The sequence below is a fragment of the Lepidochelys kempii genome, chromosome 20, assembly GCF_965140265.1.
Source record: "Lepidochelys kempii isolate rLepKem1 chromosome 20, rLepKem1.hap2, whole genome shotgun sequence".
Classification (NCBI taxonomy): Eukaryota; Metazoa; Chordata; order Testudines; family Cheloniidae; genus Lepidochelys; species Lepidochelys kempii.
In genome coordinates, this window is record NC_133275.1 from 994,808 (window position 1) to 1,018,615 (window position 23,808).

Genomic DNA, 23,808 nt, shown 5'->3' on the forward strand with positions numbered 1-23,808 from the left:
ATGCCCTTGAACCTTAAAATCCCAAGAAGAGGTGCCAGTTTCAGGTCCTAGCTGCCTAAATTTGGGCACCCAAAAATTGAGGCACACACAGAATGAGAGGTCCCTTGTGGAAGTTTGAGCCAGCTTTTCTATGCTAGCACTGCCAGTGTTCCCTTGCCTGGTTTAAACTGGGTTATAACATCTTCCCCCTGCCCTCTTCTTTAGGAATGTTCCTGGCTGATCTCATTGAGAAGTACTTTGTGTCGCCCACTCTCTTCCGAGTCATCCGACTGGCCCGTATTGGCCGCATCCTGCGTCTGATCAAAGGGGCCAAGGGGATCCGCACCCTGCTTTTTGCCTTAATGATGTCCTTGCCTGCCTTGTTCAACATCGGCCTCTTGCTGTTCCTGGTCATGTTTATCTTCTCCATCTTTGGCATGTCGAACTTCGCCTACGTAAAGCACGAGGCCGGCATAGACGACATGTTCAACTTTGAGACCTTCGGCAACAGCATGATCTGTTTGTTCCAGATCACCACCTCGGCTGGCTGGGATGGCTTGCTGTTGCCTATCCTGAACCGGCCGCCGGACTGCGACCTAGATAAGGAGCACCCCGGGAGCAGCTTCAAGGGAGATTGTGGTAACCCCTCCGTGGGGATCTTTTTCTTCGTCAGCTACATCATCATCTCCTTTCTGATCGTAGTGAACATGTACATCGCCATCATTCTGGAGAACTTCAGTGTAGCCACGGAGGAGAGTGCTGACCCGCTGAGCGAGGACGACTTTGAAACCTTCTATGAGATCTGGGAGAAGTTTGACCCTGATGCCACACAGTTCATTGAGTACTGCAAGCTGGCAGACTTCGCCGATGCTTTGGAGCACCCACTCCGTGTCCCTAAGCCTAACACTATCGAACTCATCGCCATGGACTTGCCTATGGTAAGCGGGGACAGGATCCACTGCCTGGACATCCTGTTTGCCTTCACCAAGCGTGTGCTGGGGGACAGTGGGGAGCTGGACATCCTGAGGCAGCAGATGGAGGAAAGGTTTGTGGCGTCTAACCCTTCCAAAGTGTCTTACGAGCCCATCACGACCACACTCCGGCGCAAGCAGGAAGATGTCTCGGCAGTGGTTATCCAACGGGCTTACAGGGTTCGCTTAGCAAAACGGGGCTTTATTTGCCGGAAGTCTGCCTCTACTAAGCTGGAAAATGGAGGAACAAATCGGGAGAAAAAAGAAGGCACCCCATCCACTGCATCCCTCCCTTCCTATGACAGTGTAACTAAACCTGAAAAGGAGAAACAGCTGCGGGTGGAGGAAGGAAGACGAGAACGAGCAAAAAGACAAAAAGATTTCAAGGAGTCCAAGTGTTGAGACAAACAAAAATACGTTGTACAAATTTTTAAAAATTTGCAAGTGAAAAGATTGTTTACAAACGTCACAAAATATATCAATACAGAACAGCTAAGGAGACACCTGAAGATCTTATACCAAACAGTCTGCTTATTGTGTGACAAAGTTGCATCTAAAAGCAGTGACCTACCACCTGTTTAAAGGACCCTTCTAAATGAACATTTAAAAAGGAAAAAAAGGATTTTCTGTTTGGGCAGGTGGCTACTGCATGTTCCACATCTATCAATGCAACTTGGGACAAACAAGCAAAATAAAAAACACACACACACACTAAAAAACAAAACCCGCTGCTTGGATTAATATATCTCCCAAAGCAGCCAAAAATTGATTATTTTCTCATTTTGTTGATTTATCAAAAGAAAACCTAGAAGTCACAATGTTAAAGGGTTTGTTTGTTCATGCAAAACTAATTTGCATTCCTGCATTTAGTTAAGCAGAAAAAAAAATAATAAAAAAAAAGGCAAAATAAAAACTGAACAAAAAAAGAAACAAAAAACCACCCATTTAGCCCATGCCATTTGATTGTCATAGTTTATTTGGTATTTATTATCTGCATACTACTTTCTACATGGGCTTTACTTGGTTTGGGAGATGGGGTAATCAGGTATCTTCAGCCTGGAAACTTGCTCCGGCTGATTTAAAAAAAAAATTGTGCTTGTTCAATGCATAGAAATGATTTGCATGATGGCATGCTGTGACCAGGAACCATGCATGAAGAATCATTAAACCACAAGACACTCAATACTCTTCCACAACAGTTGGTTAAGCCATAAGTTCGAGGCACTCCACTGACTACCACACACTGTATTTGGAGGTTAACCTTAAATATAATCATGCCCTTCACTAATATTTACCAATTTGTAACAATTTCTTTCATACACCCTCCAGCAGGAAAAAAATGAAACAAGCAGATGAAATCTGTGTGTGTGTGTGTGTGTGTGTGTGTGTATGTTTAACAACCTGTCTTTTCCATACAGCCATCTTTTGCACATTTAAACAAATAATCATACAAGAAAGAAAAACCTAAATATTGCTCTGGATCCCATTTGAGGGGGGAATATATAATATTCAAGAATGGCACTGCAAAACCAAAATCTAGGGCTTAAAAAATACCAGTCAACAAGGTCATTTGTGTCCTGTAATATTAATTATTGTTCAGCCGCCCTTCCTAGTGTAGAGAGAACAGTGCTGTGTATGAAATAGCATATTGTCTCTGCAGGTGCAATTTTGGGAACTTGGATAAATCTATCTTAAATGGGGGACGTGTAACTCACGGAGTTTAATTGTATCCCATGTTCATCAGAGTTGTTGCTTTCTTGGAGTGGCAGCGGGGGCTGAGACCCAGATGGATTTGTGAAACTCTGAAGTCGTCTTTATATTCTTCCATCATTACTACTTTTTGAAGCTTGCACTTTGATGCTTCATGGTTTTCCTTGCTTCTGTAGCCACAAGGTTTTTAAACAAAGTGGAACACATTACAGTTGACAATAAAATAGCAATGTGACATGGGGCACGGTGCTGAAGGCCAGGTGTCTGATGCCTTCACCTTCTTTCTGTTTCATACATTATCATACTGTAGTAACTAAAAGGTCCTGCAGATTTGGGTAGACGCTAGAGCTGCCTCTCAACTAGTCTAATCACTGAGTGGTAAATCATCCTGTGGGAATATCACCAGGAAAGCTCAAACTTTTGTGTTTCTTCGTAAGGATATGAGACCCTTTAATATTCTGTTTCAGTGTCCTCCTCAATCAATAAGTCAGCTGTCAGTCACCAATCTAGGCGATATTTTCTTCAAAGCAGCCTTGGGGTATAGATCTGATGCATCCGATGCAGTGAGCTGTAGCTCCGAAAGCTCATGCTCAGATAAATTGGTTAGTCTGTAAGGTGCCACAAGTCCTCCTGTTCTCTTTGCCAGTGGGAAAAGGTAGCCATGCATGGAAACAAGACCGCTTTCCAGCTGCCGCTTGTGTGCTGGTTCTACTGTTGGTGCCATGTTACGTTTTGAAGGGGGGGATTATGCCATTACTGCATTGAACCTGTAATGCAGAATGAAGAGAAACAGGATGACTGAACGTAGGCCAAAGAAAATGTATCTTTAAAAGGGCAAAAGTAAGACAGCAGAACTTTTTAGATGACAGGAGGCAGTTTGGTTTGTATAATCTCTCAACCCAGATGACAGGTGTCACTTAAAAAAACAAACGCTATTTGGCAGACATCTGTGCCAAGCTGGACGGTATAAATGCATAGTTTAGCCATTATGATGTCAGTGGAGGAGTTCTTCTGTACTGGTGAACACAACAAAGGACCATTTCAACCCTGTTAGATTTACCCCACTTACTACTAGGCTATGGTGTATAATAAAGATGAAAACTACATACATATGTACAGGCTACATTGTAAACAGCACAAAAAAAAGCTGAAAAGTGTGGTTGAACTTTTTAAGAAAATATTATAAATACTGTAATATATCCGTTTATTTTATCGGCATGCCTTTTTGTAAATACAAGAATTAAATAGAACGGCGTCTGGCTTATGCCATTGTCCATGTTTGTTTTTAATTTTTAAAATATTTTCCTTAGATTTTTAGATGTTTGTCAGCCAATGTACATTCCCTACCCGCCCCCCAAAACAACAACCTTACACCCCAAAAAGAAAAGCTTTAGTGCAGATTATCTTTACAATCACAAAAATATTTTTTTGTTATTCCAATGTGCAATAAGTTCTCTGATCATTTCTATGCAAGATTTGGCTAAACTACATGATTGTTCTTTAAGTTGGGCTATCAATCTGTCTGTGATGGATGGTACATTTGCTGCTCATGCTGGTAACTTCACGGAGCTACTGGCGTCATTTTAAGTAAGACTTCCCTGCGATCTCTCTCTGTTTTTAACGGTTAAACTATTTATCAGTCTCTGTTAAATACAAAGGTCATCCTAAACCATCAGTCTTGCTGAAAAATAAAACGAATAATTTCTCCAGCTGTTCAGGGACAGCAGAGTCCATCCTCCTATTCAACTGAAAAATTCATTTTTTTGTTTTATTTTTTAAAAATTTCCTTTTTGTAGCAAATATTCCTCAGCCACAGTTCACAGGGTGCTGAGAGAATTGGTCTGCATCTTTGGGAACCTTCACACAGTGAGGCTGAGGCTGGAAAGGAAGCTTTGGTCTGAAATAAAGCGGTCAGGATAGCTTCATGCACCATATCATTGCATAGAAATGCAGATACAGTGTGTGTGTGTGTTTGTTGGGGGGGGTGTTTGGGGGGGTTTTGTAGTAAGGTCCTTGATGCGGAATTTTTTATTCCCGATTCAGGGTTGTGGGAATAAAACAGTAGGCCGCTGTTGGATTAAAATGCCAGAAGAGTGAGGCTGTAACAAGTGGTCGTCCCTCCCGCCCCCACAGCATATGTAAAATCCTCCATGCTGTTTTGGTTCATTTATTACCCTGTTCTTAAAAGGGGCTGGGGAGGGGGAAAAGAAATACCAGTTCAAGCTGCTTCACTCACTTTTCTGGTCTATTTTCACTTTTAAAAAAAAAACCAAACGAACGCTCATGTGGAAGAATAAGAAAAAAACAAAAAACCATGAGCTGCCATCATAGAGGCCGCACCCAAGCTTTTGCATTATTTAGTTTTCTGCTGCAACAAATATTAAAGCTGTACCAGACCAATGCTGAAGATCAGCGTATTAGAGATTGCATGGTGGCTCATCCTGCTCTAACCCAAACATGATTAAAAATCACATTACTATAATCCAAAAGAAAAATGAAATAAACAAGGTAAGAGTGTCTTAGTGTCCATTTATTTGACTGGTTTCCACCTCCTCGCCCCCATTCTTGCTGGGTTCTTTTTTTTTTTTTTTAAATATATAAAAGTGGCATGAGTAAGACCTAACTTGTGTTGCAGGGGAAGCTCGTGGAAATGTTTTTGTTCTTGTTTTTAGTGTTCACCGTGAGAGATTTGTGGCCTTTAGTGGCTCTTTGCTGGTATCTAGCAGACAGGTCGGTCTTAGTGCCAATCCGCAGCCCCTTGGGATTTTCATCAGAGTTTAGTGCTGTGATTGGGCACAGTGACTGCAGCATGTTGACAGCAGCTGAGCAGGTTGGTGGCCTTTGTGAGGTCAAGTGGTGGCTGTTCGTTAATATCTTAGTGAATGCATCACGAAAAACACCATCAAAACTGGCCCCCGTTCACTGGTAGGCTCAACACAAGCCACAGATTGGAGGCTATGCAGCCTGCAGTCCCCTCTTGCTCCTGGGTGTAGGGAACGCTTGCTCCGCTGCTCGCACGTGCTCGATCTGCTCTGTCGATGTGCAAGGAACTTAAGTCTGCAGCACTCTCCCTCCAATCCATTCACTTTTAAAGACATACGCCAAAATTGTACAGACTACGTGAAATCCGCCAGCATACCTGACATCCTCAACACACCCAGCAAGGCTCGTGCAGTGTGGCTGCAGGAGCAGCAGAAGGGCGAGAACCCAGATGCCCCTGTCACTTGAGAAACTCCAGTAAGGGTAAGCCATAGGGGGCCTTTGAGGCAGCTGACCATTGCTGAATCCATTCAGTGGTGCGCAGTAGGACTCATATGCTGTCGCCTCTTTGTTCACTTCCCTTTGTACACTTTTTTCTTTCCAATTAAAGGGTGAGAGAGTGCATTAGCTTCATGTGCTAGTTATGTCTCTCTGGAGGCCAGGGTCAAAGTGGTTGCAAGTCAAAATGGTTGCAAGACAAATCAGGTGTTGGTTTAAAATAGGTCTCCCTAGAAGAGGTTCCCCCCACCCAAATGGCAAAGAACAATAACCAACCCAACCCCTGTACCCAGAATGCTAATTCCCTAACATTGGTCAGTATCTGGTCACGAAAGCCTGATCCTGGACTAGCTGCGGGTACTGCAAGCCAGGATTGTGGGGCACTGCCTGAACTTGGTGGGAAGCTTGCCCAAGATATGGCTGTGGTGTACTGCACCGGGATTTGACAGTCACTTTAAAAAAAGAATGCTAAACAAATGACCAAAAAAGTTAAAGGAGGAGAAAAATTTGCCCTTTGCAAGTTTGTTGCATGTTGTGATTTTATAGAGAGGTGCGTGTGTGTATGTGTGTGTGCGTATGGAGGGTGTATTCTGCATAGATGAGGTGAGGAGTGGTGTCCAGTGGCTAGAGCAGGAGACTGGGAAACAGGACTCCTGGGTTCTATTTTCAGCTCTACCGCTGACATGTTGTGTGACCTTGGACAAATCACTTAACCTCTCTGTGCCTCAGTTGTACCCATCTGTCAAATGGGTGTATAATTACCTACCTCACAGGGGTGTTGTGAGGCTCAATTAGTTAACATTTGTAAAGTGCTTTGAGATTCACAGCTGCAAGTGCTATTTAGATGTGCACAGTAGAATCATGGACTAAGGGGGAAATGAGATGGTACCATAAATGCTGCTAAATGAGTCATTTGTAAATTGCACTGCTCCAGTGAACCCAGCTTCTCAACAACAATCAGGGCAAAGATTTTCTTCCTTTTACTTTGCTTATGTGACTTGTTCTGGATAATGTGTTGATTTCCCCCCTCCCCCCCATGCTGTATTAGCCTTCCCCTTTCACCCTCCCTAGATTTTGTTCACTGTTCTGTTTTACATGAAGAAAGGAGGAGGAAATAATTGGTGTTTGGGGGATAGGGGTGGTGAAAGAATGTAAAAACACAGTGGGCTGGAAGTCTGAGAGTCTGACTTTTGATTTCCTTTGTACTGTACATCTTTTTACTTTGGAATTTGCAATAAAAAGGTATGTCCATCTTGTTTTAACCTCTTCTCTTGCATGACCTGTCACCCTTCAGGGGCTGGCATGGCTCTGCATAACCAACACCCCAGAGAAACTTGGAGTTTACATTGTGCTCACTGCTGCAGATTAGGGGAAAAGCTGGATGTCCCTTAAAATGGGTTGCAGGAGGAAGTGCTTATAGGCCCATGCCAAAGAGGGTGTGCTCTGCCCCTAAGCTGCCAAAATGTCCCATTCCCCCCCCCCACGCTTGCATTGACGTCAAACCCCGCCAGAGGCTCTGAGCGCTTTGCAGGATCAGGTTCCAACTGGCTTCATGTACTTTATTTGAACACACAGGCACTGTGGGCCACGAGATAGATCTGGCAGTCGGCTGCGGCTGTGATAGACTCCATGCCTGGCTCTCCTGCTGGACTGCTGTGGGACCTTGGCTCTGTCACTGCCCCCGGCTGTGCCTCTGTTTCCCCTTCTTTGAGCGGGCTTAATGAGCCTGACTTCCTGTGTCATGAAGCACCATGGGCACAATCCTGGCAGCCATGAAAGTCAATGGGTCAGGGTTAGTTTGGGGTTTTAAAAATAAATAATCTTTGCTTCAAACCTGCACTGAGCTACCCCACTCCCCGTTGTGAAGAAAAGCCTCTGTGGTTACACCCCTAAGAACAGCAGCCCCCCTGCCTCCTGCACAGGGCCACACCGGGGCCGTTCTGCTCCACAGGCCGGGTGAAACCCCTGTGTTTTACTCAGTCTGGTGCAGTAGAGGGGGATTAGGTGGTGAATGGCAACTGGTGCCTTTGGCAGTCACCCCCTCTCCCTCCACACGCACCCAGCGTTGCAAGTGGCGGGTCAGAGGGAGGGTGCATGAGGAGGGATAGGCTTGTGGCTGGAAGGTTTCTTGCTCTGACAATTCCAAGTTGGCTCCACTGCCCCCCACCTTCGCAGCACGCATGTTGGTCACGTGGCCGAAAAGGATTTAGGTGCCTCAGCCCTCCGAGGGGGGCCAACAGAGGACTTGCACTGCTGCTGGGACTGTTCACTGTCCGCGAGCGCTTCCTTTTTTGTGCACTTACACCCACACGCCCGCTTGGCCGCCCTGTCCCCACGGCCGTGGTTTTACGATTGGTTCTGGGTGATTTCTGGTCAGTAACACGAGGTAAGAGCTGGTTATGATTTTTTTTTTTTTTAAATGTTCTTAAGGACACAATTCCTGCTACGACTTGCAGGGTGAGGAGGGTTGGTTTTTTTTTTTTTTAACTTTCAGCTCCAGTCGTTTCCCAGGTGCCGGGGATGGTTATTACACCCATGTTGTTGCAACACGCTGTGCCGCTTTCCTGTCAATCCAAGGCGGGGGGAGAGCGGCAGGGACAGGGCTGGCGGCAGCCCCCTTGCACGGGCTTGGTAGGGCATGGCTGCACGGGGGGTGGTTTAGTGCCTAAGGCACAATGAGGGGCAGTCTAATTCAGCCCACACAGCAGAGGCGGGCGGGCCGCAGGCAGGGTCGGCTCTAGGTTTTTGCTGCCCCGAGGTGAGGTGGGGCTGGGGCTCGCGGGTGGCGCTCGTGTGTATGTGGGGGGGGGAAGCCCCGGTGGCACTGGGAGAAGGGGACATCACACACACACCCGGCCGCGCAGAGAAGCCTCCATGGAAAGGGTGGCACAAGGCCGCGCAGCAGCCGGTGTGCACAGGAGGTGGGGCAGCCCTGGCTCCCCGGCAGGACTCGCCCTCTCCTCCCCAGGTAGCATCTGGGCCCTGGCCGCTCAGCAGCCTGTGGGGGGCTTCCCCTTCCCGCTGCGGCCGGGGGCGTGGTGCCCTCGCCCCGTCTCAGTGGTGCAGCTCCGAGAGCGCAACTGCCCTGAACAGAAAGGACGGCCGGAAAGCCCCCCCTGGAAATGTGCGGCCCCAAGCACGTGCCTGCTTAGCTGGTGCTGAGAGCTGGTCCTGGCTGCAGACACACCCCCGAGGGGAGAAAACTAGAACTAAGAAGCAGCAAAGAACAGTAAGGGGGAAAGAGCCACTGGGACCTAATTCAAAACCAGCTTGTACGGGCTATGGACACTGCACGCAGCCGCCAAACAGCCAGAAACCCAGCCAGCTGAGATGGGCAAAGCCAGAAGCAAGAGTCACTTTGTCCTAGCCTCTAGCAAGGGAATAAAGCAAGTCCTGCTAGCTCAGGCAGCAAACCTACGGCTCTCGCTATATGCAGGGATGGAATTAATGTTAATGCTAAATGGCCACGGTGCTGAACTCAAAAGTCCATAGCTAGAAAAACAAAAGCTGATTGAAATCTCCCTCCCCCCCACAAAAAAAACCACCTGCAATCTTCCCACTCTGTTTTTTCCTGCTTTGTCACGGGTGAGGCCAGGGCCTGAGGCACATGGAGAGCTGACGTGTGCGCTGAGGCTGGAGGGTCCTAAGGGAGTTCAGTGCACACCACCCGCGATTGCCTTCGTGGGGCAGGGGAAGTGGGAAGAGGTAGGGGGAGCCTTTGCATGACCATAGTTTTGTCCACTCTTTATCCACCAGATGGTAAAAGTTCTGCACCCTGCCACTTTGAACGTCAACCTTACTATGCAGGGAGAGGTCAGAGGCCCCGCTCCAAAGCCTCAGGCCGGCAGTTATAGGAGCACTGCTAAGTCATGGCAGTAGGGAGCGTATGAAAGGCTACAGCAGTTACGCATCTGTCCAAGGCAGGGCAGGGGGCCAGCCTAGTCAGTCCGGTATGGGACAGATGCTCAGCTGGTGAGAACTGGCATCGATCCATTAATAGGCTGACCCTCCAGCCTGTGCTCATTGCCCTTACTGAGCTGAATGGCAGGGGAAAGCCAGTGCCTCCAAGTGCTTATGAGCTCACTGGTGTCACAAGGCACACAAGATGTACAGGGAAGGATTTAGTCCACTGAATAGCACTCTAAGCCATTCACGCCAGTAGTTCAAAGCTGGAACAGGTGCTTGTCCTGCTGACAGCCCACATGGGAGCTGCAGCCATGAACGAGGGCCCCTGTCAGGGGAAAAGCACTGTCTGGGACTTGCAGGAAACCCACAAGTGCAGCTTATTCAGCAAGGCTGTGCCTTTTCACCTTGTTACAGTAGCCCCACACCATTTGATCTGGTTTGGAAGCTGCTCTGCCTTGTCCGAAGCAGCTCAAGGAAACTTCTGTGACCCTGGGCATGTGGTCAGCATGTTATTTACTCACTGATTGAAAACACCTTAAAAAAAAAAAGCCTGCAGCGAACACTGTACCCTGGGGGAAGAGTGAAAATGAGCCCCCAGCTCAGGTGCCCTTGCCAAGGCCTGCGCCAGCCAGGGAGAGAGCTCACTGTGTGCGGTTCAGGTGGGCCCAGAGACCAGCTTCCCAACAACATTCAAGGGATTTGGTTCCGGACTCACAGCAAGAGTGAACTGCAAAGCTAGGGTCCCCCTCTGAGTATGCCTGCGGCTTGCCAGCTGACTTCAACCACAAGCATGGGGCCCAGGCACAGAGGTAGGGCTCTGCCAGACCCCAAAAGCTATAAATCTTGGCCCATCACTAGTCAAGACCTTGCCCTGCAACTGGAAGAGGCTGGCCAGGATGATCTGCCCCCCAGGCAGGAACTGAACATGAAAGTCAAGCTCCCCCTGGCAATGGAAGCAATCCCCTTTGCTAAGGGACCTGTATGCCAGAGAGGCCTTTGCGGATTGGAGAATCAGTCCCTCATCTTTTAATAAACCTCAGTGCAATGGCTAATTAACCCTATGTTGCTGGATTGTCACTCAGCACAGGGTTGGTTGGTTGTTTTTTTAAACCATAAAGTAGGCAGCTTGAGGCTGCTTGTCCTGGGCACACATCTGAGCCACGTGCTCCCATGCTCTTGAGCTGCGGCATACACATCACATTGCAAATAGACACCCAGCCAACTCATCCTTCTAGCTAGAGGACACACGTGGTGGAGTGTGCTTCTGTTACAGACTGCCATCCGCCAGCGGCTGTGGGCAGGCAGGCAATGGGACATGCTGAAGATGCAATGACTCAGGAGGAGATACAGCTGCATTCAAAGCGGTCTCGGTGCCAGGGGCTGGACACCCAGGCCTGGGCCTGCTGCACTGTTACAGATAATCATTAAGTCACCTCCGCAACACCTTTTGTATCTTTCCGCTCTGTTATTCTTCACATTAACCATGCGGGTGTTCTTGGATTGAAAACAACCACCTTCCTCAGCTCCAGTAAAATGTCATTAGTCAAGTGTAAGGTCCAGCTTTTGCATACTGCCAGAAAGGGTTAAGCCCTCCACTTCAAACAGCTGAAAGCCCAGGGGGTTTGAGAAAACAGAGCCACTTTTTGCCTGCCTGTCCCGCGGCTGCAGCCAGGCATTCAGGACACACGGCTCCGGGTTTGCTCTTCTCCTTGTAGCAGGCATGGCGGTGACAGCGTAAAGTAGGATTTGGGGCCTCACAGCACAGGAAAATCTCCACTGCCGAGGCATTAATGCAGCATACGTTCCGGAGTCAGGGCGTCAGTAAGAACAGCCTTGCGTGAGTGAGCCAGGGCTCTAGCTGTGGCTGCAAAAAGCATTTTCGGTAGATCCACACTTTTAGAACATGGGTTACCTGACTGCTGGAGAGGAAAGACTGGAAAAACACCCACCCACCCTCTGCCCATGTTGTTACTGCACCAAAGGGGCTGAGCAAGAGAATGCCCTAGAAAGCATTGGAAGGCCTGCAGGTGGGAGGAGCGGGGAGGAGGGGAGGGTGCCTCTGTAGCAGGATCTCGGCAGGTGGAGCAGGACAAGTACTTGCTGGCTCAGCACATGGCCTCAGAAAACATGGAGGTAAAGTGAGGCTAAACAACGCTCCAAAGGTGGAGCAGAAAGACCTGGGCTATAATGACTGGCTCACCCCGCAATTCTGAAGCCAGAGGAAGGAGTTTGCAGTAAAGGTTTTCTCAGGTGCCTACAGCACTAACTTGCCAATCCCAAAAACTCAAAAATCAAGAGTCAGGTCTCAAAAAAAACCATTTTTTTTTTTAAGACATAAATGTGCAGACCTTTGTGTTTTCACTCTGGTTTCCGAGCCTGCAGGTTACTGGCCCATCCCATTTCCCAGCTTTTCTACACAACCCTCAAGGCTAGAAGCCCCTTAAAACAAAAAAATCCCACCCACCCCTCTGATTCTCATATGGTCACTTGACTCTAGGAGCCAGGGCTTTAAGAAACGACATACGTATCAGAAGACTCAGGATAACACCATGAAAATTGGCATCCCTTGGAAAGTTGCTTCCCACCCCCTCTAACTAGGCAGGATCCCTAGCACCCCCACACTGGCTGGCTAAATGCTGCAGCCAGGTCCCTCTATCTTCAGGGAATCCAGCAGGTTGCCCCCATGTGTGGCGTACTCTGTTGTCTGTGCACACAGCAGCACCCCCTCGTGGTACTCTTGGGGACGCCATAGAAACAGCCTCACTCTGCGCTGTCAGATCTAGACATCAGACGCGATTTTAGGGGAGAGGAAGCTAATTGCCTCCCACTGTCTCCAAAACCTGCAGGGTCCTGACGTGTGTGTGCTCATGGAGCAGCTCCACACCCCCTAATGCTGAGCAGGTTGGAGTCTAAACAGAGACTCGGCCCGAGGGATTTGCTCCTGGACAGAGATAGGCCCCAGGCAAACCAGCTGTGTGGAGTGGATGTTACTCTCCAAACCATCGCTCTGCCTAGGGCCTGGCTAACCAGGAGTTGGGGCTATACCAAGCCATGGCTTTCTGGACGGTGGAGTTGGGCTCTTCCGGCAGCTGCCTGCATGGGAAGGGCAATCAATCAGTGCTAAGGTCCAGAGTCATTACAGTTCTGCAAAAAGAAAAGGAGGACTTGTGGCACCTTAGAGACTAACCAATTTATTAAAGCATAAGCTTTCGTGAGCTACAGCTCACTTCATCAGATGCATATCGTGGAAACTGCAGCAGACTTTATATATACAGAGAGAATATGAACCAATACCTCCTCCCACCCCACTGTCCTGCTGGTAATAGCTTATCTAAAGTGATCATCAGGTTGGGCCATTTCCAGCACAAATCCAGGTTTTCTCACCCTCCACCCCCCACACACAAATTCACTCTCCTGCTGGTGATAGCCCATCCAAAGTGACAACTCTTTACACAATGTGCATGACAATCAAGTTGGGCTATTTCCTGCACAAATCCAGGTTTTCTCACATCCCCCCCACCCCCATACACACACAAACTCACTCTCCTGCTGGTAATAGCTCATCCAAACTGACCACTCTTCAAGTTTAAATCCAAGTTAAACCAGAACATCGGGGGGGGGGGTAGGAAAAAACAAGAGGAAACAGGCTACCCTGCATAATGACTTAGCCACTCCAAGTCTCATAGAAAACCTGGATTTGTGCAGGAAATAGCCCAACTTGATTGTCATGCACATTGTGTAAAGAGTTGTCACTTTGGATGGGCTATCACCAGCAGGAGAGTGAATTTGTGTGGGGGGGTGGAGGGTGAGAAAACCTGGATTTGTGCTGGAAATGGCCCACCTGATGATCACTTTAGATAAGCTATTACCAGCAGGACAGTGGGGTGGGAGGAGGTATTGTTTCATATTCTCTGTGTATATATAAAATCTGCTGCAGTTTCCACGATATGCATCTGATGAAGTGAGCTGTAGCTCACGAAAGCTCATGCTCAAATAAATTGGTTAGTCTCTAAGGTGTCCCAAGTACTCCTTTCCTTTTTGCGAATACAGACTAACACGGCTGTTACTCTGAAACCTGTCATTACAGTTCTGGGAACACAAACAATGAGGTCAGCATTCTGGGAAGCAGCAATGAATCAAACACACAGACACGCCTCTAACTGAGCCCTGAATCAGATACTAAATCACCCAAGTCTAAAGGGCAGGGGGCTGGGTTGGGGAGTCTCAGGGCAGCCAGTCGAAAGGGCCAGGGTGCGGGAGGATGGTGAGTCAGCATGCTGCTTGTTCCGGGAGGGTTTAGCCTAAAGGTGCCCCAACCCTTTGCAGACACTCGTGAAGCCCCTTTGGGAAGAAGGTTAATAGGAGAGGGTCCATTTCAAAGACAGGAGGGAAATGAGACATTGGGAGACTATGAGTTAAAATTTCTAAGTAGTCACTGTCTTTAGAGAGGCCAGATGCAGACAGCTTGGGCAGAGCACTCAGGGTGTTAGCATCCCACCCAGGCCAGATTTTCACAAGTGCTTTCTCCCAGCCCTGCCCCACTGGGAATATTTAGTTGCCTATAGGAGAATTACTGGGTGCTCAGCTCTTTTGAAAATCTGGCTGATGAGTAAATGCGCCTGGAAGCATCTGAATTCATGCAAAACTTCATTCCAGGTCAAAGCTCCAGTCCATACAGCCTGCTGCACCTGGCCTGCTGCATGTCCTAGCCTGCCATCCCAAATCAGACCCCAGGCCCATCGCCGTCCTGCATCCAGAAAGAGGTCACATTCCACTTCTAAAGAAGAGTGGGAAGGGGGGTGATCTCTCCCTAACGCACCTCGTTAATGACCGAATGCTTTCTCGATTTTTTATTCTAGTCTTAACTCTGCTGAGTGAAAGCCAATTGCCCTCAGCTGTGTGATAAACCAGCCTGCAGCCAGATCTCTAGCACCATGCTGAAAGCAGGTCCCCTCTGGCCCCCAGGGGTTTGAGTCTCTGTGCCCTGCACCTTGTGTTGTCATTTACACCAGTGAGAAGTGGGAATACAAGGCAATCATTCTGAGCAAACAGCGTGTTACACCCACCATGCACTACTGGAAACGATGGGTGCCCAAGGTGCAGGGCAACCAGGAATCTGGCTCCATCAGCACAGTCCTAATGTGCCCCCAGAGCCCACTAAGCATGTGGCTGCTCATGTGAGCAGCCGAGCGTTTCCTGCACACAGGTCGCTGCTTCTGGGTCTCTGTGGCTGTTCTGTAACAAAGTGGACAGGGAGCTGGAAGGGCACAAACGGGCAGGGTGCCTGCCCAGCAAGTGCCAAGGTGAGCGGGAGGAGGTGGGGCTAGGAAAGCACAAAGCTCTTTGGGTGGCTTTGTTACCGTGGAAAGGAGTCTAGATTAGAGCCCCAGGAGCCTGACAAGTGCGAGGGGCTTTTAGCACATCTGTAGCTGAGGATCTCAAAGCACTTTACAAACACCAAGGTCTTTTCAGGAGCCTTAGCCCCACGTGAGTCTGAGGGGAGAAGTAAAGGTGACTTTGCACTGCCCAAATCCTGTCCGGTCCAGGGTCCAGTTTTGCTCTGAGGAGAAGTTCAAGCAAGCAGCCCCTAGGAGCACAAACTTACAAGCATTTCCCATAGCACCCTACAGGCCGTCCATACCCCAGAACAACAGGAGCACAGAACGCTCCAGCCACACACCCTACTGCGCTCCCCTACCCTGGGCATTGTGAGGTCAGAGGGAGGTTTGGGGTGTGAGTGAGTGAGAGAAGGGAAGATGCAGCTAGCCACATGCCAGCTGGCCAGGGTTCTGGAAATAGCCAAGACACACTATTGGTGTGAAAAATACTGCAACTATTTAAAACCTTACTTATCGCCCAGCTCAAAAGATAGCATGAAACGGTTAGTGCCACAGTGGGGCATTCATCCAGAGGGCCAGTATTCAGTGGTGCTCTCACAGCCCTCAGAGGCAAGGCTCTGGAGGGGAGAAAAAAAACAGCCCACAAGGAATTCTCACTACTGAATCACCAATGCTAATTCCTACCTGCCCCTGCATTTCTTAGGCGTCGCCCAGCCGGAGTACTGACCACAGGTGACTGTTCTTAGCATGTGGGAACTCGCATGATCCCAGCATAAGGCCATTCAGATGCAGCGCAATCTCCCACCACAAACTCCCCTCAGGAGGATTCGCCGATAGCTCCGGATCAATACCATAAGAGGGAGGCTGGATGACTGAACTAGCTCTTTGCCATCATGCACTGGGGTACAATTCCTTCCAGATCAATTCTCTGCATGGCAGAAAGACAATATCAGGATCTAGATTCTATGGCCTGCGTTTCAGAGACTGCTAAGGGACAGGATTGGTACAGCGGAAGGGGAATAAGGAGCAGAGTCGACCACCAGTTGTTAAGAGCTGCCTGGACCGCACCATTCCTGAGGGACTGCCCAGCAAACCAACTCCAGCAAAACTCTTAATTTGGGCTCTTGGAAACCAGTTTGCTGGAAAACTGCATAGAAGCTGAGACACCTGTGCTAATATAGAAGGGGCCAGCCAAGTCCCCAGTTTGCACCAGGCTCTACGGGTTTCTCAGGGCTTAGTTTGCAATGAAAGAGGTGCTGGGGCTCAAGCAATGTTTTACATTCATAACTGATGCAGAGGTGCCAGGGTTAGGAACTGTCAAGCCCAGAGGTGCCAGGGGATCAGCCCTGGCACTAATCAAGCACAGGGGTTTCTTGGCATGAAGCCCATTGCCGGGCATAAACTCTGCTGATTCAGGTACCAAATACCTGAGGTTAAATCTCCTCTCTCCCCATCCAATACCGAAGCAACCTGGACATATTAGACTGCTAGATCCAGAGGCAATGGGATGTTCTCTGGGAGAGCTCCGTGTCTCATTCTTGGAGCAGCAGGGCCTGGCTTTGATGGCATTCAGGCACCACCTGCATCCCCCAAGGACAGAGTAGGAAAGGCCACACTAGAGGTGGGGACTATTTGGGATCAGGATGGGATTTCAGCATACCTCTGCTCTTCAGTTTCATGTGAATTTTGCATGAGTTTTAAATCTGTGTCACTGGTGCCCGGGGCAGGAGCAGGTGTTAGATTAATACAGCGCAATTCACTTGTTGGGAATGTTGTAAAGGCCAAAACTATAACTGGGTTCACAAAACAACAGATCTGTTCATGGAGAACAGGTCCATCAATGGCTATTGGCCAGGATGGTCAGGGACAAAACCCCATGCTCCAGGTGCCCCTAAACCTCTGTTGGGAGTGGACAACAGGGGTGATGGATCACTTGATAACTGCCCTGTTCTGTTCATTCCCTCTGGGGCACCTGGCATTGGTCACTGTCGGCAGACAGGATACTGGGCTAGATGGACCTTTGGTCTGACCCAGTCTGGTGGTTCTTATGTTCTAGGCAAACATTACATCAAACGTTATTGTACAGCTACCCATGCGTTCCCTCCCCATATTTAGCAAAGAGCTGGCCCTGCAGGAAACCCTCATTTTCCTCTCATCCTTTTGGTCCAGCTCTGCCACAAAGCAGAGATGAGAGGGGCGGCTTGTGAGTGCTGCATGGGAAAGCAGCGGGTAGACCAAAGCTCCCTGTCCCTTGCAGCTGACTCCTATATCTTCCCATATCCCAAATGTATGGATTGTCTCTCCCTTGTTTCTAAAACCGTGGGCAGCACAGCCCGGTTACCTTCCTTCCTGTCTGTCTGAAAAAGGCACAGCAGCAGTGATTAGGGGAGGGATAGGGAAACTACAGACTTTCCTGCTCTGCCAGCAATGGGAAGAGACAGAGCTCTGGAACTGCAGACAGCAAAGGAGGCCGGTAAGTAGCTCACAGTGATGGTGTGGTCCTGCTCTGGCATCCTGATCCTACCCTGAGCCCTTGGGCGGCTGACTTTATAAGCTAGTTTAAAGAAAAGGAGTACTTGTGGCACCTTAGAGACTAACCAATTTATTAGAGCATAAGCTTTCGTGAGCTACAGCTCACTTCCTCAGATGCATATCGTGGAAACTGAGCCTGCTGCAGTTTCCACGATATGCATCTGAGGAAGTGAGCTGTAGCTCACGAAAGCTTATGCTCTAATAAATTGGTTAGTCTCTAAGGTGCCACAAGTCCTCCTTTTCTTTTTGCGAATACAGACTAACACGGCTGTTACTCTGAAACCTAAGCTAGTTTAGGTCGCTGTTCCTTAGAGCACAGTGGCATCTTGTGACAAGTGGTGGAATACACAGTAACAGTAAGGGACCTGCAAACATAAGAATGACCAGACTCAGAGACCTGAGGTCCATCTTGCCCAGTGTCCCATCTCCCACCGCAGCCACTACTAGATGCTTCAGAAGAAGGTGCAAGAAATGCTGCAGGGGCAGATCTGGGATAGCCTTCCTTCTCCCCCAGGAAAGTTTCTCCTGAGCTTTCCCCCCACATCCCCCCCATAGTTAGCTAGTGGTTGGCTCATGATCCACAGCAGGAAGATTTAAGTCTTTGGAAGTTCTCACAAGATAGCAGGGGGGAAGCAGGCTTTGGCATTTGAAGCCATTTTGCAATCTCACCCCCCTGCACACATTTATATATAAACCAGACCCCACTCCTGGGCTCGATTCCATAAACAGGAGCATTTTATTGGTTGTGCCCCATGGAGCTGTTGATGGAAAAGTTTCAGATTCAAATTACGGCTCCCCTTCAAAGCTGGTGTCATCGGAAGCATCCCCATCCAAACTGTCCCCTAAGTCTTTATCTAAAATCAAGGCATAGTTGAGGTCATTCTCAAACAAGGGGTTGTGAGCCGCACGCTCAGGCAAGGGCCCTGGGGTATGATGAGAAAACTCCATGGAGTCTCGGCTCAGGGTCCAGAGGAAGGAGTAAATAGCAAGCGCCATGAGGACGAAAGAGGTTAAAAACCCTCCGATGAAGCCAGAAGCCACCGGATTGATCCATTCAAAGAGGCTCCTGTTGTACGGAGGGAGTGGTTTCCTTTCGATGAGGAGGTCGAGGTCACCCCAGCCTTCCTGCATCAATCTGCTCCCCCTGCGGGATTTCCCCCCAGCTCGCCGAGCTCTGCTGTGCTGGTTTGTCTCTCCATGTTTCTCATCCTCCTCCAGCAGGAGCGAGGCGGCCAGATGTTCCACCCCCTTGCGATATTCTTCCACGTTCCGCTTCAGCTCGAGGTTCTTGTCCTGGTTCAAGTTCTTGCCCAGCTCCTGGGAGATGTCAGGGCGCCCAGTCCGGCGGAGAGCTCGGGAGAGACGGTCCCAGGGCACCGAATCGCCTTCTGCCCCGAGCCACTGGGTCAGGACATCTCGGCACGGCTCTGTGCGGACGATGTCCCGCCGGCGGCGGGAGCGGAGCGGGTTCTTCGCCTCCGAGAGTCGCTCCAGCGTCTCCTCCGTGTTCTCCTCGGGGCCGGTGATCTGGGTGTAGAACTCACGACATTCCTCCGGGGAAAGCAGCTCGGATATGCGGCCCATCATGTGCACGCCTATGTCATCCGCTGCTGTGTCCTCGCAGAAGCCACAGGTAACCAGCAGGAGGAGTCCGACTCCTATGGTCTCAAACATCACGGGAGAACGGGGCCCAGACCCTGAGCAGAGAGAATATCAGCACAGGCCAAGGAGTTCTGGGCTAGACCCTGGCAGGAGACCGACTCTGCATTCCAACCCCCAACCGGAGATGCCTAAACCGCAGCCCACGTCCACCCGCACAGCAAGGGGGTGGGCTGCCCTGTCATTAGCACACACACCCAGCACGAGTTCTGCCTGTGGCTCGAGGACTCGAACTCACGTCCCCACCCCGGGCTATAGTCGCTCACACTCGCTCTCTGCCCCAGCGAGCATTCAAGGACGCCCACCAGTGGAAACTAAGGTGGCAAGAAGATTAGGCAGCAGCTGAGCAGGGGTTTTGAGCACCTGAATTTTGGATCGAGGCACCTAACTCTTTGCAGATCCAGCCCCTGCACTCCCGAGTTTCACAAAAAACACGATAGAAGAGGGTCAGTGATTAATCATGGGGCCCTTCTATTGGCAAGGTTCGGAGGGTCTTGAACAGCCACCCCCTCCTTGCGTGGCCTGCCATGACCACAGCACAAGCTGGTGGGACGGTGCAAATACTGGCCCCGAATGTGCCAGGTGGTCAGGCCCCTGTTCCCTGCTCTGCCAGCATAAAGCGGTGGGCTCCCGGCCAGCAGTGCCCGACACGGGCCCTGGCACTGTGGGCTTGCATTTGTATCCCGGTGTGGGTGGCAGGAGTTACCGGATCCTCTCCCTGCTCAGCTGGTGGAGAATGTGGCTCCGTGTGGAATTTAGAACCTGGAGCGTCAACTGATGTCACACATGGCAGACCCGTTTCTACTCCGCCCCTTCAGTTCTCCGCTTTATCCCCTTGCCCCCCCCCCGAGGCACCACTCCCGTATGAACTGGGCAATGCAAGCCTCTATGCCCCGGGGTCCTGCTGCCCTCCACACCAAGACAGTTTGCACCATGCGTCGTGCGTTGGAGCCAGTGACCCATTTGGAGACACAGTTTGCGGGGTGTCTGTAACAAGCCCCCAGACTCAGACGGAGCTCAGCTAATGTCCGCCGAGGATCAGAAAGGTCAGCAAACTTGGAGCAGGGTCTGAAGGCGCTTCCAGTGGCTTTTGGCATGCAAGACCCATGTCCGCATAACAAACAGCCCACTAATTACACAGATTACCCCGTCTTGGGCAGGTCACCTTTCTCCCGTTTCTTCGGGGTCTCAAGCAAAGCAAAACCATGCTGCAGAACAGGCCAATGGGTACGTCCCCAGCTCCCTCCCGGGGGTTACTTCTGGGGCCACCCATTCGTGGAGCTTCCTGCCCATGCATAGCTCTGCCAGCAGAGAGATGCCATTTGCACATTCACACACCCGCTAGTGCTATTCGCTCCACGAGCGGGTTGAAGGGCAGTGGCAGGCTGAAGAGCTCTTCCCTCCGGCCCCGGCCCCGAGCCCACACAGGGGCAGCAGGGAAATGCGGTTCTCCCCTCCAGAGCTGGGAATAAAACACCAAGGAGTCCTCCATCCCTGACCACTGCTCTCAGCACCACACGGTGCTCCTTCCCCAAAGTAGGGGGGGGCGCGCGTGCATGTTCCTTTTCAGATCCAAAACTGGTGCAGAACAAAGGGAAGATCTGCAACAGCTGGAGAAAAGCTGCTGGTGAGTGGCACACCTGTGCGTAGTTTAATTATCCTTAGCCTCAAAGATGAAGTGAGCTGTAGCTCACGAAAGCTCATGCTCAAATAAATTGGTTAGTCTCTAAGGTGCCACAAGTCCTCCTTTTCTTTTTGCGAATACAGACTAACACGACTGTTACTCTGAAAAAAGTCACAGGGCTTATGCCACAAGGTGGCAACACAGCTCCAGAAAAGAGTTTCTCTGCCTTTACATCCTCCGCACTCCCAGGAGCGGTGTGCTCTACAAAACAAGTGAATTATAGTTCTCACCTGGCCCCTGTGAAGGTCTCCAGCTCAGCACTATCCTTGTCTATCAGCAGGTGAAAGAGAAGTGACTCCGCCAGTCTGTGGGAGAGCTAGGAACAGAACCCAGGAGTCCTGGCTCCAACCCTGTACCTCAGATTATCCTTTAAAACCCTACTTGACTCCTGGAGAAAGTCAAGAAAAAACAGGGCAGATTTCAGAGGCCCTAAGTATGATCTAGTTGTCAGAGCACAGGGCCTGGGAGCCAGGACTCTTGGGCTTTCTGATCTCCACCTGTGAAGTAGGCCAGGGGCTCACGGTCACTGATCACTTCTCCCAGCTCTAGGGGAGGACATAGTCGCTGTGTAAGCAGTTTAGCACAGGAAGTGAGGGATACCTTATTCAACTGATGCTTCAAAGGGAGTTGTGGGGGGCACACTATTCATGGTGGAATGCAGCCAGGACACCAAAGTTTCAATCCCAAAAAGCACCATGGGATCTTTAAACCAAGATCCTAGCAATTCATGGTTACTAAAAACCCCACCCCAGGGACTTGGAAGAAAGCCAGAGCCCTGCCTCAGAACAGCTCCTGCTGTCACCATGCTGAAATATGGGTTTGGTACTGACAGAGAAAGACTTCAGCTATTCCGGCTGAACAACCAACCCCCCTTTCTGGCAGTGACTAAACTGCTCCTGGGGGCTCCCATGCAGGTTCCGACCTTGTGCTGCATGAGCCAAGGGGAATTATTGGTATCTTGAATACACGAATGGGTTAACCATGCTTGAAATTTAAGAGAAACGAAGAAAAGGCGCTTTAAAAATGTAGTGCCATTTAATACTCAAGGACGATCTATCAAAACCCCCAGGACCCTGTTTCCCAAATGGAGTCATTTTACTGGTTCTGCTTCTTCTAGCAAAAGCTCCAGGGTGTTCCAGTTTTCAAATTCTTCTTCCAATCTGTCCTTGTCTGACACATCTTCACCTCTCCTCACCCAAAATATCCTCCCTGTCTGCACTGGAAATATGGTTCCAAGGCCACGGGTGACATGCGGGAGCCAGGCAGGGTGTGTGTAAAGTTCAGGAATGAAGATTTATTGATCTGAGATCCAAAAAGTGAGGTAAATAGCAAGAAGCCGGAGGAGCAAACCTGAGAAAAATCCTCTTAGGAAGCCATGAGTCACAGGACCTACATTTATACCAATTCATTTTATAAGAAGAGAGCAGCTTCTCTCAATGAAGAGATCTTTGCCATCGCAGTTTCTCCTGCAAGATTTCCTCCCTGGCACTCTGAGCTCTGCTGCGCTGGCTTTTCTCTCGATACTTCTTCTCCTCCAGCAGCACTGAAGAGGTCAGAAGTTCCTCTTTAGCTCGAGGGTCCTGATTCAAGTTCTCACCCAGATCCCTGAAGATGTCGGGGCTCCCAATCTGGAGGAGAGCTCAGGAGAGATGATTCCAGTACATTACATCTACTTCCATCTTGAGCCATTGTATTAGGACCTCTTTGCACTGCTCTGTGCAGATAACGCCTTGCTGGTGGCAGGACGATCTGTGTTCTTCTCCCCAGATAGTTGCTTCAGTTCCTTCTCCGGGCTGGTGACCTGAGCTGTTGACTGAAGTAAGCCAAGGCCTCCTGGTGTTTGCAGTCAGGCAAAATAGAAAAGCCCAGCTTTCAAAACTGTACACTGCTAAATGCTGTACCAGATAAGGAGCAAACTTTATTATGGTTTGTGGAACAGATTCTTGTAAACAGATATACTGGGAAACTAAGTCTCACAGACAGAATGGTTAACAAGTAAGGTAAATGGCTTTGCTAACTGAATTAGAGGCATTCAGCTCACAAGCAAGATATAGCACTCAAAGTATGGGAATTGCTAATGTAGCTAGAAGTGTGATTTAGAAAAAGTTATGTTATCAAAACAAGGAAGTAAATGAGTATAGTGCATTGTACTTAAGCTTGGCAGAAATCAGTTTTTATTTTTATCAATTTAAATCTTCACAGCTGCCCAGAATTCAGGGTTTTAAGCATTTCTTCCCCTGCCATTCCTCCCCCCCCCCATTTTTATTTCTTTCCATTTTCCCAATCATAGGAAATTACAGGGGGTATCAGCCAATGATTTAATGACAGCAGATGTTGAGATTCAAGTTAAAGCTTTTTAACCGTTCAAACACAGATTGTCAGCATCACGTGTAAATATCATTAAATCGTACTTCACGTTCTCAAGCAGCATTTTCTTACTCTGCCAGATTTCAATTACTGATGGAAAATTTGTCGGTTTGTGTCTGGATGCTGAAATCAAATTCTATCGACAAATCTAATCCTTCCAGGCCTAATTATATTTTAGAATACTGGATTAGAACACTAAAACTGAACTATAGTTAGAGGCTGCAACCTTTGCATGACCCTTTCTCTGAATACAACAGAAGAATAAGAAATACAGTCAACTCTCTAGTCTTTAGATATTCTGCTACGCTTGGCAACTATAGACACTTTGGTTTTACAAAATATGTATGGAGTCAGATAAGAGAAAGGTAAGGATTTGAATATTATATAAAACATATGATATTGG

At 49.1% G+C, this 23,808-nt stretch overlaps 2 protein-coding genes across 7 annotated transcripts in view; one reads left to right on the top strand and one right to left on the bottom strand.

Annotated features, from left to right (window-relative positions):
• The window catches only part of SCN8A (sodium voltage-gated channel alpha subunit 8), a 114,107-nt gene extending 110,076 nt beyond the window's left edge, over positions 1-4,031 (top strand). For all 6 annotated transcript variants that reach the window (XM_073319060.1, XM_073319058.1, XM_073319056.1 and 3 more), the window contains one exon: positions 205-4,031. In XM_073319060.1, coding sequence (XP_073175161.1) covers positions 205-1,352 — 1,148 coding nt within the window. In that variant the 3' untranslated portion in view covers positions 1,353-4,031. The remainder of the gene's footprint in view (positions 1-204) is intronic.
• A 14,450-nt stretch (positions 4,032-18,481) lies between these two features.
• TMDD1 (transmembrane and death domain 1) lies at positions 18,482-19,369 on the bottom strand. The gene has a single exon (XM_073318826.1). It carries the CDS (start codon positions 19,367-19,369, stop codon positions 18,482-18,484), a length of 888 nt encoding a protein of 295 aa, XP_073174927.1.
• Positions 19,370-23,808: the final 4,439 nt, after the last annotated feature.